Source organism: Ascidia mentula, chromosome 2 (genome assembly GCF_947561715.1).
Source record: "Ascidia mentula chromosome 2, kaAscMent1.1, whole genome shotgun sequence".
NCBI classification, from domain to species: Eukaryota; Metazoa; Chordata; class Ascidiacea; order Phlebobranchia; family Ascidiidae; genus Ascidia; species Ascidia mentula.
In genome coordinates, this window is record NC_138567.1 from 4,172,093 (window position 1) to 4,189,328 (window position 17,236).

General features: G+C 36.8%; 1 protein-coding gene and 1 pseudogene across 2 annotated transcripts; both read left to right on the plus strand.

Annotated features, from left to right (window-relative positions):
• The first annotated feature begins 530 nt into the window (after positions 1 to 530).
• On the plus strand, positions 531 to 12,224 carry LOC145889931 (uncharacterized; annotated as a pseudogene). Its single transcript, XR_014399542.1, has 31 exons — positions 531 to 708; positions 2,518 to 2,694; positions 2,755 to 2,890; positions 2,967 to 3,082; positions 3,154 to 3,314; positions 3,823 to 4,017; positions 4,178 to 4,278; positions 4,518 to 4,622; positions 4,689 to 5,011; positions 5,166 to 5,212; positions 5,459 to 5,532; positions 7,745 to 7,868; positions 7,972 to 8,166; positions 8,350 to 8,438; positions 8,712 to 8,805; positions 8,867 to 9,051; positions 9,117 to 9,219; positions 9,278 to 9,414; positions 9,563 to 9,659; positions 9,732 to 9,934; positions 10,017 to 10,136; positions 10,192 to 10,343; positions 10,434 to 10,569; positions 10,699 to 10,802; positions 10,859 to 10,947; positions 11,021 to 11,094; positions 11,178 to 11,300; positions 11,384 to 11,506; positions 11,584 to 11,729; positions 11,791 to 11,926; positions 11,991 to 12,224. The product of XR_014399542.1 is annotated as an uncharacterized LOC145889931 (transcript).
• Positions 6,833 to 7,748, plus strand: LOC145890703 (uncharacterized). The gene is made up of 4 exons (XM_082981842.1): positions 6,833 to 6,960; positions 7,020 to 7,196; positions 7,257 to 7,392; positions 7,522 to 7,748. Exons 1-4 carry the CDS (start codon positions 6,900 to 6,902, stop codon positions 7,697 to 7,699), a joined length of 552 nt encoding a protein of 183 aa, XP_082837968.1. The 5' UTR covers positions 6,833 to 6,899; the 3' UTR covers positions 7,700 to 7,748.
• Positions 12,225 to 17,236: the final 5,012 nt, after the last annotated feature.

Genomic DNA, 17,236 nt, shown 5'->3' on the forward strand with positions numbered 1-17,236 from the left:
GGACCAACAGAAGCATCATCTTTGCCACGTGAGCCACCTCTGCTAGCATGATGCGTTTCAGGATCTCAGCGTTTGACATTTAATGCGCAGGTCGTGGTTTCCTGCACCTTAGACGGAGACTGAAGCCTGCTTGGTAGACAACACTCGGTGTGAGGTAAGGAGGCAAAGATATTAAACCTAGGAGAGCTGTGACGGCCACGATGATAACGGGAATTCCCCAACCGACCAACAATCTTCCTACGTTAATTTGGAAACTCTTGATGGCCTTGCTTGATGTTTTCAAAGCAGGTGTCAGGCCTTCCACCAACATCCAGAACATGGTGAAAATGGGTTATTATTGTACATTGTCGAAATAATATGGAGGAAAATAACTCCAATGCCATATTAATTTGTACTGATGAATTACAAAAGAATCCTATGTTTGTATCAACTGCTTGGCCTAACTCTATTGACGGAACAGACGAGATAAGCAGTCATATGAAAACAGCTTACGTTTACGTCATAATTTCACCTGAAGACAGCAGGAAGTAATGCAAGCATACAGCCAGCACCTCACACAGCTGTGGGTTCAACACTGCGGCTTCGTGAGTCAGATTGATTTGGATAAAAGTGCGGTCGTTGAAAACTTTCTTTCGGACTTTGAAGATCGTAATGATGGTGATGATGAGAAAGAAGGACGATATTCCTCCAGTGATGTTGGGAATGGTGGTGATTGGATTTGGTGTTTGAATATAGATATCGTAGGCAAAGCCTATAAGGCACTTGCTATTTGTAATAACCTTACGCGAATCTATATTCGTCCATAACAGCTTTACGACACGCTTCGTTGGTGATTTGCAAATAATATAATCCAGGAGGTATATTTATTGCAATTTTATTGGGGAATTTGTTTATAATTTATGAATTTTTCATTTTGAATTGACTATTGTTTCGATTCGGGATCAATGTATACTTGGCGGTAGATGTATAATAGGAACATAAAAACACTTACAGTTACATACATGGAATAGATACACACTGAAACAGATGGCGTTGATGCAGAGTAACAGCGTGGGCATTGGCATCAATATGTGCTAATGTCATGCGGCTCATAACGGCGGTCAAACAAGTTAAAATCGATCTCATCATTGTTTTCCGTTATAATGAAGTATTTCCATATATAAACGTTTTTCCATACTTCTGATATTGTGGTCGAATGACAGACTGGTTTATGAAATTGCTTTATTTACTTTGATTACTGGTTTCATCTGATTAAAATACAAATTTTGCACAAGAAATTTATTTTGCTAGATGCAATTTTTTTTTGGAAATTACTTGATTTACAAAAAAACATACATAACCACCAATAGTCATGCACTAACTGAGGCGAGGAGTTGTAATCTGAGGCGAGGAAATGAGGGAGCCGCGCAAAGAGTGAGAGAATAAAAGAAACGACCGGATTTCCTCGTTGATGACGAAGGTGGTGGCAAACCTGCAGCTCGAGGCATGCCTTACTACCACTGCATTCCCAATAGCCTTTTTTGATGTTAACAGTTTACTTTCCTCTCAGTTTTTTTCATGAATTACAAAACAATACCAAGCACATGAACCAAGCCCACAATTTAATAACACATAAATATTAATAGGAACCAAAATCTGCCAACAACATTCCTTTTTAATGGTTGCACACATGGGCGTCCGCAGGGAGCGGCAAGGGGGGGCGCATGCCCCCACCCCCCCTGGAAAACAGAAAAAAAACAAAAACGCAAAGGGGCAGAAAATACTTCACCACATACTTCATTGATGGTTAATATTGTTTTTGTTGTGTTATTTTGCCATATCGGGATTGGCAAGAATGAGTAGCATTGTCAGATGATTTTTCTTCTGAAATACCGTTTCTAAAACGGCGATGTGACGATAATATTGCCCCCCCCCCTGCTTTGTTTCCTGCGGACGCCCATGGTTGCACATACGTTGACCGAAAGCCCTTCGATCCACATTACTTCTAACCGGAAATGTTGTTGTCATGCAATTTTAGGTAGCTGCCAGGTGTGTAAATATACTGTTGTAACATATGTGGGAGGATTTCAACGCACTGGATCACTGCTTTCATAAACAGCAACCCACCAGTAAACTATTCAATCTTCTTGTTACGGTGGTTGTGTTTAAAACTGGGAAAGCTTATTGTACTACAGAACTGACTCTTTACTTACAGGAAGATTGCTTTAAAATGCGATAGTTTTCTTCTGATGTAGGGAGTATTTAAAGATGAATATGATATTGCAACACATCGCAGGACTTATGTGTTTTATGGTTATACAGAAAATAAAATTTTCCAATTGCAGCAGTAACTTTGATTTGAATCTTGAGTGACTTGATCAAAATCTTCGGGCTAAAAAGCACGATAGAGATAATGCTATGGCTTGTGATGGCAAAATACCTGTGGCTTATTCAACTTTTGGCAAAGCATGAAAGTGAGAACATTATAAAAAATAAGCGTACTTTTATTATCAAAAGTGAGTGTACTTTTAATTTCAGCCAGAGGAGAAAATATCAAAGCAGTAAAAGACAGTATTTTGATATTATCTGATGATCTTGTGGATGCGAACACTGCACAGGAGAAATGTGGATTGATGGGTGGGAATCTTGTAATGACTGAAGACCCACAGATTAACACAACTCTGGTTCGAATGATAACAGATAAATACACATTGGGTGAGATTTTGTGTTCCCATTAAATTTTGGTCCTTAATATTTTACACTGTGGTGATGTAGGATTCCAGCGACTTTGGTTGTTTTATGATTTCGGTGTCAATAAAATATGCGGATATTTTTTTGATCTGCGCGAGGTTTCACCATGGAAAAGTACAAAGCGACTTGGATTGATGTGGTATATTGATTTATTTACCCAGTAAGACCAAAAAATGCTTGGCAAACTAAAATGTATATGATGCGGTTATTGTACATGCAAACATTCTCTTTTTTAGTGAACCAAAAAACAGTTCGGAGACTCTTTACGTTTGCGTGGCCCATGCCGGTTCGGGAAGGAAAAAGTGGCAGATTAGGGCGGGGAGTAACTGCTATATTGCGTCACCATGGAATGGTACGTACTTAATATTAAATCTACTTTTTAAACAAACGCTGGTCTTTGCGTTTCTTGTTTTGTTTTCATAGGTTGGGAGTTAAAATACACATTATTTGCCCGTGACAAGCCTGGGGATGGATACAAACAGATTTACATTTACCAAAATCATGGGATTTGGTCAAATTTGTTGAGAAGTGTTGAAGAACCCTACAATACATTTACAAGGTTCATCGGTCATTTTACGTTCCAGGTTGGCTTGTTTCTGATCTTATTTAGTTTCATATATGTTTGGGTTGGTGTAAAATTATGTCATGCAATCCCATGACAAGACAGGGTCGCCCTACTGCTTAGGCCATTAATGCTCTGCGATCTCGGCTCTCGTATATTTTAAATATAAGATTTACTGCCATCGCAGCCATGCATTGCAGCCAAGCTGGTTTAGCAATATTTGCGGACAGATTTGGGCGAAATCTTAAAAATCAAGCTCCCTGTGGTTGGGTTGATTTTTTTCACTTGTTAAGTAACCATTTATTTGCATTTTGAGTTGTTTTATTTGGAAACGCGTAAGGGTTGCCGACTACCTCAAAGCATAAACGTCGAATTTTGCAAGTACTTTAACGCGAATATATGTCAGCAAAATTTGACATTACAAATACTGAAACACACCATATCACTCTTTTACAAATCTTACTGAACAGGTTCTCCATTATTTACCTCATGCTCCAATTGCGGTGTAGTGACAGTTTTATGTTTTTTAGATGTCAATGTTATGATCGGAGCTCGTTTTAACACTTCACTCAATGGTTGGTATTGGAGCGACGGATCTCCAGCAAACTTCTCTGTTTCCAACGTCACAACTTGTCAGCAGAGAGCGTTGCATTATGGGATAGGATGGGAGCAGTCAAGCGTGAACTGCAGTGGAGAACCTGCTTACTACGCTTGTCAAGTTAAACGTATCAAAAGTTAATATGTTCTTAAACCAATAATAATCTATTGTAATATAATGTAACTCAAAAACTAAGGTGTTTTTGGTCTTAGTGTTATGCGTTTTACCTAAGATTGTCAAACGTGTATTGTAACATTGTGCAGTCGATATATTGTTGCTATTGACAGTCGTTGTTACTGCGACAACTTTTCCTTGCAATATCGCAACAGTCAACGTGAGGTGGACTGGATTGGATTCATTCATGAAAACCAACAAACTCAATGCTAAGGTTTTTCTGAATTGTTTATCTTTTGTTTTACTTCATATATTTAAAATATAATCACCTCCACATGGGCACCTAAAACGGTAACCATTATGGGATAGTTTTGGTCCCCATGTATTTTAATATATCGTGTTGATTATTCAAGTGCGTAGTAAGTTTTCGTGCAAAGTAATAGTCATTTAATTTGATTTGATTTGATTTGACTCTAATACACGATCGCAATGAAAATACTTTATCTGTTACAGGTAAAACTTAATATCAAGGGGTCAGCTAAAACATTCTATCCACCATATGATTCCAAATCGTTAAATATAACCAACTTTAAAAACTCAATCCTCTACGAAATACAAGTAAACACATTTCGTAGTAAAATTTTGCAAGTAAATGCTGTGATTAATTATATTATTCCATTAAAGATCACCGCAATTCTTGTTGGATGTATTACCTCAAATGTTACCACCACTGTCAACGTATCAACTTTGGACAAACCATTAGAGTCATGTTTTAAGTCGAAATCCACTTTTCCCTTGTCAGTTTTACGAACGACGACAACTAATTCCACTGCATCAGGATCAACAAACCGGTTTAATCTTTCAACAGGATACACTTATCAACACATAACCACTCTCGCAAATACTGAAGAAACTTACAGCAGTAATAAAGCTTATGTAGCAGGAATTGTGGTTGGGATATTACTTGTTGTGGTTTTGGGGATTATCTTTGTTCGGAAATTCTACAGGTCAGTTTAGTGTTTAAGATGCTCAAATTATGTTGCATGCATAGACTTCAGTTTTTACAATTGAGTTAACAGATAGGCAGGTACTAAATAAGTTGCAAAATTTCAAATTATCACAAAGGTGTCAATGGCCTGCAATTTTGTTTTGTTTTTTTAGCAAACCATCTAACGTTGGGAATATAAGTGCAAATGAAAACCCGGAAGGTAAATCTGCTGTTGGATTTCGTTTGTTTTCCTGTGTACTCTTCTTATAAAAACACATTTTTGGGGGTTTTCAACTGCTGTTGTGGTTTCGATCCATATACTGCAAATAAAAAGCCATTTACAGTTTATTCGGCTTTAATGTTATTTTGTTTATTCCAAATATTGGTGTATTTTTTTATTGACTGCTTATTGGATTTTGTAGTTAGCCAATTTTGGTTACGCATTATTGATTATTGTTGTTGACAGAATCGCCCCCTCAGTATGAAACCATCGGGGATGCTCCAACATATATGAACGTTGCAATGCACACACCGGAAGGAGTTTACGATAACTGAGTTACCGAGTTACTTGAACTTATAGTTACTTATTGTAATTGTTGGTAGTCCATGGATGCAAAAAATATATTGTTTTTTTTGTATTCTTTATAAGTTGTACTGAATGTTATTTACAGAGTTTTGAAATTAATCAAAGCCAAATGAGACTTTATATAAAAATTTTATGACATCTGCGCCCGTGAGCGTAACGTGTGTTGTTTTCAATATTGGGGAGAGAAATATTATTCTACTTCATAAACAATCATTTCAATATAGTAAATTGCAGACATGGCCACAATTGCGACTAAATAGGTCTCATCAGTGCAGCTACTGTGTAAAAGAAGTCTTGCTGTCAGCTATTTAGCTGGCAAGATCGGTGTATGACAGACCATAGCTGAGCTGATGAGATCTATTAGTTCGAAACAGTAGCCCTGTCTGCAGCTCACTATAAAATATTACTGGCTTTTTTGCTTATAAATAACTTCATTGATGTTACACAACATACATCACTCAAGTTACGAGTGTTTGAAAGTTTCAAGGATGGAACCCGGTTAGCTTATCGACATTAACACGTCTATTTGTGCAGCAGCTAGTTAATACGCTATACTATATTCTTTGTGTGGGTACTAGGAAATACGTATAGATAAGAGTGAGGCAGCGTCAGGTTAACTTGTGGACACCAGAACAACGAGGCAGAGCGCCATTCGTGGTGCTGATAATTGCATTCTTCCCTCGACATTTGATTGTGCTGTCTTGCATATTTATAAGAGTTCATCCTGATGAAGACAATCTGAAAAACGCTCCTTTATTGAAAAGCGTATAACGAATTGGACGGTGGTGATGTCTTATATTTTGTCAAAATAACAACCAGATTTACGTCAACTTGTCACGGGGTTTTAGTTCGTTCGATAACGACTTTGTTTCGTTGATGGCGCCAATTATCCACGAAACGTTATGTTGTTCCGTGATGTGAATTTAATTTCTACATTGCGGTACCGGTAACTTATACAATGCAAGGGTCAAATGGATTGTTGTTTTTGTCACGTGCGTCACGCGCTTCCTTACTCTTATCTCCCTGCCTTCTTTCCTGCAGCCCACGTAAAGAATATTGTAGCGTATCTACCAGCTGCTGTACAGCATTGAGAAGCTAAGTGGCTGTATATGTTTCGATTTGGAGTTAGTTAAAGCTTAGGAGCGTATCAACTTACTGCTGCACAGTGAGAAGTCAGGTGGTTGTGCTTTTTTGAAGTTGGTTAAAGCTTAAAGTAGAGGAATCAAGATTTACATAAATCCTATGTGTTCAATCAGACAACTGACACTCATATAGTAGTATTTGATCACAATCTTCGGGCTAAAAGAGCACGAAAGAGATAATGTTCTGGCTTGTGATGGCAAAATACCTGTGGCTTATTCAACTTTTGGCAAAGCATGGAAGTGAGAACATTATTTTAAGCGGTCATTAATATCAAAACTAAGCGTACTTCTACTTTCAGTCAGAGGTGAAAATATCAAAGCAGTAAAAGACAGTATTTTGATATTATCTGATGATCTAGTGGATGCGAACACTGCACAGGAGAAATGTGGATTGAAGGGTGGAAATCTTGTGATGACTGAAGATCCACAGATTAATACAACTCTGATTCAAATGTTGGCAGATAAATATATATTTGGTAAGATTTTGAATTCCCATTAAATTTTTGTCCTTAATATTTTACACTGTGGTGATGTAGGATTCAGGCGACTTTGGTTGTTTTATGATTTCAATGGTCGCAAAATATGCGGATATTATTTTGATCCGCGCGAGGTTTCACCATGGAAGAGCACAAAGCGACTTGGATTGATATGGTATCTTGATTTCTTTGCCAAGTAAGGGAAACATATGGCAGTATAAGTTATGAAAAAGTTCATGTTGCAGTTATTGTAGTATAAGCAAAAACCTGTTACATGTACAACATGTTAATTAAACCTTACGTAAACGAAAAATTAACATTTAAGTGAACCAACAAACGATTCGGCGACAATTTACGTTTGCGACGCCAATGGCGGATCGGGAAGAAGGAAATGGCAGCTAACTGCGGGAAAAAACTGCCATATTGCGTCACCAAAATGGAACGGTGTTTACCTAATGTTTTTGAATCTTTTCACACATTTTCAATGGATTTCTATCAACTAACTTTAAGGTTGGCATTTAAAACACACATTATTTGCCCTGAACAAGCCTGGGGATGGATACAAACAGATTTACATTTACCAAAATCATGGGATTTGGTCAAATTTGTTGAGAAGTGTTAAGGAACCCTACAATACATTTACAAGTTTCATCGGTTCGTTTTATGTTCCAGGTAAACTATATTTACATCCCTTTCCATAAATTTTGGCAAAAATTTAAACGAATGACGAATGCATTTTATAAAATTGGATTTAAACCATTGAAACTATCTGCAGATATAAATGTTATGGTCGGAGCACGTTTTAACACTTCACTCAATGGTTGGTATTGGAGCGACGGATCTCCAGCAAACTTCTCTGTTACCAACGTCACAACTTGTCAACAGAGAGCGTTGCATTATGGGATCGGATGGGAGCAGTCAAGCGTAAACTGTAGTGGAGAACCTGCTTACTACGCATGTCAAGTTAAACGTAAAACATAGTAAATTTGTCGTTAAAACAATACCTGTAAGTATTTTTGCAGTCAGACTTTTATGGAATAAATGCGCTAGCAATGCAAACAAAAGTTTCATCGGCCACGTAAAGTCGATTTTTCTGCTCAATCCTCACAAAAAGTTTTTTATTTGGAAAAGTAAGGTTATTTTACGTGTGTAGTTGTTGCTACTGCGAGATCATTTCCGTGCAACATTACAACTGTTAATGTTGAATGGACAGGACTTGATTTATTCATGACAAATGCAAGTGTGAGTCAAAAGTTAAGATTTTTTGTTATTTCAGTGACTTATACATTTAACCTTCAATACGTTGCAATTATTAACAGTACGTTGAGATTTACGAGAAAATTATTTGGTAGATGAGAGTACAAATATCATCGAACAATTTGAAAAATCCTGTATACCAGCCGTACATCAAAAAATCAACTAATATTTCCAACCTCAATATTTCAACGTTTTACACTTTTAAGGTATTTATGGTTGTTATAATTATTATTGTTTATATTACATAAATGTTTACAGGTTACAGCCTTTACGGAAACCATTAACGAAAATGTCACGACGTCCCTAAATATTACAACAAACGGCAAACCGGATAAAGCTTGCCTTTTGACAAGTAAGTGCTGCAAGTTATGACGTTCATTACTAAAATCCAGTGTTTGCATTTGTGGAAAAAGCTACAACAGAAATTCCAACTACTTATGCACGATCCGACACTTTACCCAACACCAACCCTACAACAAGTAGTGTTATATCTTCCACTGTGGATCTAACAACAGGACATGATGGGAATTCTATCAAAACAAACACAGGGACGTCCAATACTGGTTTAATAGCAGGAATTGTAGTTTTCGGAGTGCTGGTGTTTGTGTTAATCGGAGTCGTTTATTTTTGGAAGAGGTATAGTAGTAATGTTCACTTTTGTAGATTATCACAGCTTCAAACATTGACTCAAACATGGTTGCATTACACAGAAAAAAATCTAATATCAAACACGACCCTTTGGAAATAGCTGTACATGAACCAAACGGTAAAATAGTTGAAATAAACCGAAGTTTCTTTCATTTTGGCATAAGTTATATTTCCAGGAGATATACCTGACCCCACATATCAAAACCTAAACTTCAATGATGAACAACCCAATATCGCATTCAAGTCAGCTTTGTTCGACAGTTACAAGAAAAACGCAGAAACAGATTACACTGGATTCAAAAATGAATTCAAGGTGATTTTTATCATGCGAATGCATACAATTTTGAAAATATTGCAATAGGCAAATGTAAGGATACGGCAGGTCAACTAATTTTAAAAAACGCAGTTTTTATGTTTTCAAATTAACAAAAGTTAACAAATTTCTGACGGTATGTCTACAGAAAATAGAAAACGAAAGTGAGGCCAACCAAAGTTCAAAAGCGATTTCACAATTGCCAGCGAACGCCGTGAAAAACAGATACAAAAATATATACCCGTGTAAGTTATAACAATAAACATCCCACAAGAAACTAATAGTACATACCACGGACATATATTCTTATTGAACAGACGACCACGCGAGAGTGGCGCTGGCTGAAGCAATTGCCGGTGATTACATCAACGCCGCCTACATACCCGGTTACAAAAGTTCACGAAAGTTCATCGCAACCCAGGGACCAAAAGAGGAAACAGTCATTGATTTCTGGCCGATGGTTTGGCAAGAAAACTCCACCATCATAGTTATGCTGACTGGCTTGGTTGAAAATGGAAAGGTCAGTCTCTATGACGATATATTTCGTTGCTTGACAAATAATATCTGCTTTTGACATCTTTTATATTCCTTTCTTTTTGTAGTCTAAGTGCGAACAGTATTGGCCAAACATTGGGTCCAATAACGAAATGAAGCCCGGTTTTTCTGTACAAACAGAACGCGAAACACAAGTTGGCGGCATTATTCAACGACAGATCATTTTGGTCAGAGAGAAGGTGCTGCGACGATGCACTCATTTTTCACCCTGTTGTATACCAGTTGTTTTCGCAGGAGAAACGTGAAGTGACACAGCTTCATTACACAACTTGGCCAGATCATGGCGTTCCTGTCACCACAACCAATATGATTTACCTACGTAATATGGTGGAAGACTTGCACACGACTAATGCTCCAATCATTGTTCATTGCAGGTAAGATTGTGTTTTGTAATCAGCTGCTGATAAAATCCAAAACTCTGGTATTCAAATGCAAATGTAACGCGAATTGCTTTTGCTTTAAAGTGCTGGCGTTGGTCGATCAGGAACTTACATAGCAATGGACACTTTGTTTGACGAACTTGGTGATAAAGGAACGGTTGATGTTCCTGGGACTGTTCTAAGGATGAGGGAAAACCGTAAAGACATGGTTCAAAACTGGGTAATTAAATTCTATTAGTTTAAATTTGTTTCTCCAAATTGAAAGAAAAATGTCGAAAATACTTTTCTGCAAAAAGTTGCATTTTTTGTGTTTAAACAAATTCAGAGTTAACTTTTTCCATTTTTACAGAAACAATACATCTTCGTTTATAAGTTGTTGCTGGAACGTGAATGTTTTAAATCTGAATCTGATAGAAGCGTGAGCCAACTACAATCACTCAGTCCAGCTGAAATGTAAGACAATCACGTTTTTTTACCCTTGAAAACATTTCCCTTTTCTATATAAAAAGATCTTCGATTCAAAATGAGGAGTTCAGAGTTTTGTCCGAGTGGAGATATGGCGGAGATTGGAAGGAAAACGATCTCAAATTAAAAACATGTGAATTTTTGTTGTGTAATGATTTTTATGACGAAGTTCAGTTTGTTTTAAAGTTAAATTATTCTTTATGCAGACAAAAGCACAGCAATTTCCGTTTGGGACGAAAGTAGTCAAAACACAATACAAATGAATGCCTCATTTATACAAGTTAGACACAAACCTTACTTCTGTTTTTTATGCTCGTACAAAATGTGGTTAGTAAACTCTACATGGTGACGTATTGCACACAGGAGTTATCATCAGAAACATTTATTGCTGCCCGAGGACCGATTGCAGGGGAAGAAAAGAATTTCTGGATGATGGCAATCACCAGAGATGCACAAGTGATTGTGGATTTAAATGATACTGTTAAGGTGAGGCAAATAACAGTTGTTCCAAACATTGGTTTACACAACCTCTCGTACATATAATTATGCTTGTCCACGGTTTGTAACAGATTTTATCGCAAAAGGCAAAGAAGCTGGATTTCGATGATTTAAGCATGTCAGTTATTGAAACCAAAGACTATTCAACCCATAATTGTATCACTATGACAACAAAGTGCCCACGCTTTGGAATCGTAAGTCTTAAAACACTTGAAAATTTGCATAACGGTACTCATTCTGTGCTTTGATTTATGCGCGTTCTTTAATAAAGGTCGATCGTCGGATGAGCGTTGTGCAAGTTAAAGAATGGAGCAATGTAGAAGAACCGCCGAAAGAAGTGGATTTTATTAAAGTTGTTGAAAGTGTTCAACAAATGAGATCAGAACGGAAATGTAGAAACGTGCTGGTGTGCTGCAGGTTGCCCTGGTGATGTTTTTTGTCGCATAAATCATTTTGAACAAACATTTTGCATTTTCAGCAACGGATGTACAAGAACTGGAACTTTCATTGCTTTGTCCAACATTCTCGATCGCCTGAAAGTTCAAAACCGAGTTGATATTTTTCGAACTGTGAAGGATTTGAGAGACATGAAACCTAACATGGTTAATAATAAGGTAGATTAGCATAGAATGCCCTTGCCATGTAACTTAACTCGTTATTGCTAATTGCTTTCTGCAGGTGTTGTACAAGTACTGCTACGCTTTTGTGGGCAAGTATCTGGAAGAATTTAACCAGTATTCCAACTTTAAGTAAACAAGTGCTTCTGAATTTTGAACAGTGCCTTCATAGCATGTTAATTGACCCAAAAGCAACGAAACCAAACTTGCTTAATATGCCCAAATCAGTAAACGATATAAACAACAATTTTTTACATTTTAAGTATTTTACATTTTACAGTTTTACATTTTACTCTTTATATGCAAGTGTTTGTATTTTTTTCTGTACGATTTACTTGTAGTTACATTTCCGCATTACGATTTATACACTGACGTAAATATAAACCAAATATTTTTGAAACAGTGTTTACTCAACTTTCCTTTACTCCGCGTTGTAATTGACAAGCGACAATAGAAATCACACGACGAGAAGATATATGAGCATGCAACTTAAAGGTATACAGAGAGACCGTATCTGTGAAATCAAAACACAACGCTTCCTTTTTCCCACACACAACATCCACACTCCACACGAGCGAATCACACCACAACAAACCACACATGAATGGGTGCAACGTGTTGTGTAACCGCAAGTAAAACTGTTGTTTTAAAAAGGTAAGTTGGTGCTTTCCAATGTCGCTTCGGGGGTGCAAGTTTACCCAACTGCAATAAATTGATTATTTTTTAAACCGGGCACGAAAAGATTGCAGTATCTCATAGCACGGATCTTCACCACAGTTGATGCTTGTGTCTATTCTTCTCACCACTACAACCAAAAAGAAATGTTCTAATTAATGTATTGAAACACTGCATGAGTAACGTAAAGGTAGTGCATGGTATTTATTTTTGAAACACCTGGTGAGAGAACTACTGAGCTGCTGTATAAGAAGGCAAACCAAGATAGTGGTATCACCGGGAATACAATTGCAATGAGGCAAATTAGGCAAATCACGTTTAGGGTTCGAGTAAAAATCGCAGGTTTAATTTGTGATTATCGATATAAACGTTATAATTTGACCTTGTTAACATAAACCTTCGAAGCTGAATCATTATCTAAAAACACTGAAGGTCATTCACTTACAAGCAATGGTTTTCCACCTGTTTAAACGAAGCCGCATAACAAAACAGCTCAAGTTTTACAAAAGCAAACTTCGAATAGTAAGTTTTTTTTCCAAATGAGGGCCGTAAGGTTATAACGGTTTCAAAAACATGAGACTCGAAGAGCCGCGGTTGGGATTCGCCGGTTTAAAGCCTCATTTCCTGTCTCCCACATAGTCTACGTCACAGAGAGTAAACTGAAAACAATCTCAAGACGATGATAAGAAAAAAGATTTATTGGAAGGTTGGATTTTACATAGGTCGGTTATAGCATGATATAACGCCCAGTCGAAATATTAGCAATACATGTCAACAGTGTGGTTATTCAACAGCACATGAAAAAATTGCCATAAAACATCATATTTTGCGTGTTTCACCAGGATTTAACTGTATTGTCACGGCCGTGAGAATAATGTTGCGGGTACTTGGTACCAAACACATGTGGATCAAAGTATTTCTTCAGCTTTTAACAGTATCCAAAGGTAAGAAATTTGCTGATGAAAATGTATTTTTAGTAAATGCTTGTGTTTGTTAGTGCACAGTCAAAACCATACAACCGTCAAAGACAGTATTTTGATATTATCTGATGATCTTGTGGATGCTAACACTGCACAGGAGAAATGTAGTTTGATGGGTGGAAATCTTGTAATGACTGAAGACCCACAAATTAACACAACTCTGACTCGAATGTTGACAGATAAATACACCTTTGGTAACAAATATTGCACATATAAATTTGTACTTTGCCAAGATATTTTTGATATTTTTAACGTACCCAGATTTGAAAAGAGTATGGATATTTTACAATTTTACGGGTACAGATGTATTTGGATATTATTTTACTTCAAATGAATTACACTGGGAAAGTACAAAATCACTTGGATTTCGTTCGTATCTTGACTTTTATGATAGGTGAATCAACATTATAATTAAACTGTTTGTGGTAATTGCTTGATTATATAACAGTATAATTCATTTACCACTTCGTTGTTTTATGGCTGTAATATTTCATCACATATATGAATTATTTCAGAAAATCTGGGGATGATTTGGAACGAATTTATTTTTGCCGCGCATATTTTGAAGCAAATTCAACACAGAGGAAATGGCAAGTGAAATTTGGTGAAAATTGCCAATTTGGACAAATTAAGGCACCAGAATGGAATGGTAAGCAACATGTACCTTGGTACATTGGCGCAGCTTCGAGTTGGACAACCGAAAACAAATGTGTGGAACGCTAAAATCTTCATGTCCTTTTTTTCAACTAAAAACTTAATAGATCCGATAGGTTTTAAGGTCAAGTGGCGTATGCCAAAACGTGTTCATATCTACATATTTTCAAATTGATTTTGAAATGCGTTACGTAGGAGTCAACACAGAAAAAAACAGACACAAAAATTATAATCATCAATATACTGCTATGCTTGGATCCTGGGGCCGAGACAGTCCTTTGTTTTTTAATGTTTTTAAACAAATAGACGAAGATGAACAAAAAAATTTAAAATGTCATTGGTTTTAGGTTGGGACTATGTGTTTAAATTAACAGCTCGCAACACCTCAGGACCAGGATACAAGCAAATATATATGTACCAATATGATGGCCTGTGGGCAACTATGTTAAGAAATGTCAATAAACCATACGGTTCGTATCAAACTTACGTGGGATCATTCTTCGTACCAGGTAATCTTTATCTTACACAAAATGTTAAAAATTCTTTTTAGAATTTTGAAAGAATTTTAAATCTCCCGCATACGAAATATTTGTCTTCATTTGAAAGGAAAACATTTACTAACAAGAAACAAATGTACCGTTCTATACCTCGAAATAATTAACCACACCTGATTTGTGAGCTGAACTTTTTAAAGACATTCGTGTTATGATCGGAGCTCGCTTTAACACTTCACCCAATGGTTGGTATTGGAGCGACGGATCTCCAGCAAACTTCTCTGTTTCCAACGTCACAACTTGTCAACAGAGAGCGTTGCATTATGGGATAGGATGGGATCAGTCAAGCGTGAACTGTAGTGGAGAACCTGCTTACTACGCTTGTCAAGTTAAATGTAGGCCCTACTTTAGAGACACAATATTCGATTTTCGTAAAAAGGTTTTTAGGGTTGTAAACGTGATGATAAACGTATCCATATGTTATTGTGGGTAACAACAGGGTTTGTTAGTTCGGTTGTTCAACGTGAACACGCATAGGATGTTTATGTTTCATCTTTCGCGTTTAATTTACAATTTCATTGGATACACTATTTCAGAAATTTTAAATATGATACTAAAAACGCACGGTTTCGTCTGATTAATGTTTTCCTTTTCCAAATAAGTTACAGACAGGCATGTTCTCAACACTTTCAATGCTTATGTGTGTAATATCAAATATTTATATTTTTACCGCTGGTATTTTATTTGTAGTTGCTGCTTCTGCAACAAGGTTACCTTGCGATGTCAACACAGTTAACTTAACGTGGACGGGACTTGATTATTACATTTCCAACTTCAAGACTGATATCGAGGTATCTTACTTCCATATTTGTATGCACGCTGTTTAAATAGTGCATATTTGTATGCATCTTATAAAAGTGAAAATGATTATTAACACATTGTCATGTTTGCCTTATGCGATCTGAATATTCTCAGGTCAAAGTTAATATCCAACCGTCCAATACATCAACCAATTTGCCATATGGTGATAAGTTCTTACGCATCAGCAACTTGCAAAACTCAAGTCACTACAACATCTCGGTAAAAATTTAGTTCTGCTGTTTTGTGTGGTTATGAATAAAGTGCAGAACGTTCCGTCACATTTAAGGTTACTGCAATTTTTATTGGATACAACACCACTGTCAGTACCACTGTCAGTGTATCAACAGCGGATCAACAACTTGAATCATGTTTCACAGTTGGTAAACACATTTATTCGAATAAGATATTTCTAATACACTTCAATCAACCAACTATTTAGGAGCAACAAATGGACCGAGATTACCCAATGCAACGGAAGCCATGGATCAATCAACTAATATTCGCCATCAAATTGTAACAAACATTTACATCACGAATTTCAGTTACGTTACCGGAATTGTTGCCGGCATAATACTACTTGCCGCCGTTGGGATTGGAATTTCTGGGAAACTATGCAGGTAAGCGTATTATATAGTGTTTGTATGAGTATAAATTGGTTGACATAGAACAGGAGCATTTTATAGTGAGCTGCAGACAGATCGGCCTAATAGGTCTCACCAGGGCAGCTATGGCGTGACTTGCAACGATCTTGTCTGCTAGACTTCCACTTTGTGGTGACTGCTGTATAGCCACCATTTGCAGTTGGTAACCAAATTAAGTGTAACCCGCCGAAAACCAGCCAAGGTGGAAACAATGTGGCCAAGCAGTTTTACCATCCTGCATTAATTTTTCATCGGTTTAACATCATTTTAAAGTATTGGTTTGTACTTAGGTCGTTTCTAAGATTAATTTTGTTCTGCAGAAGAACGAAAAGTGCAAACACAGGCGGAAATGATACACAGCACAAAGATGAAGGTACACATTTTGGAGTTTAATAATGAGCTTTGTGTATTGAAGGTGGCCAAAATAACCCTGTGGGGGAAATATATTCGTATACATTTTGTTTAGTTGATAAATCGGCCAAATACGACACCATTACAACTGTTCCAACATATATGAATACTGGCATCCACATCGGAAAGGACGTGTGCGAAAATTAAATCCTTCTTCAAGAAATATTGTTCACATGTTGTATATATTTGTGTCCTTATTGACGATTTTTTGTTGCATTTTTGTCAAGGGCGTTTTTACATATACAAAAAATCGTTTCGGAACTTGCATTGCCTTCTGTAACATAAAAACAACAATTGTTTCATGTGATGTAATAAAAGCTTTCACTACGAGGCGACCCTGCATTTGCACACGTGCGTTGTCCTAATGCGTTGTGTGTTACCTTCCCCGCATCAGGCAATGAAGAAAATTATGCTGAAAATTGTCTCAGGAAAAATGTGGTTTATTGTATTTCTTCAGCTCCTGACAGTACCAAAAGGTAGGTAAATATTTATTACTGAATATTTGATTATATTAAAGTTTAATTACATCATGACAGTGCACAGTCAAACCATCACAGCAGTCAAAGACAGTATTTTGACCATATCTGATGA

Bases quoted from the DNA above. Each gene is read 5' to 3' on its own strand.
- LOC145890703 (XM_082981842.1), top strand. From the start codon at position 6,900: ATGTTCTGGCTTGTGATGGCAAAATACCTGTGGCTTATTCAACTTTTG. The intron at 6,961-7,019 runs GTGAGAACATTA...TTCTACTTTCAG, and splicing joins ACTTTTGGCAAAGCATGGAA to TCAGAGGTGAAAATATCAAA. The intron at 7,197-7,256 runs GTAAGATTTTGA...GTGGTGATGTAG, and splicing joins GGCAGATAAATATATATTTG to GATTCAGGCGACTTTGGTTG.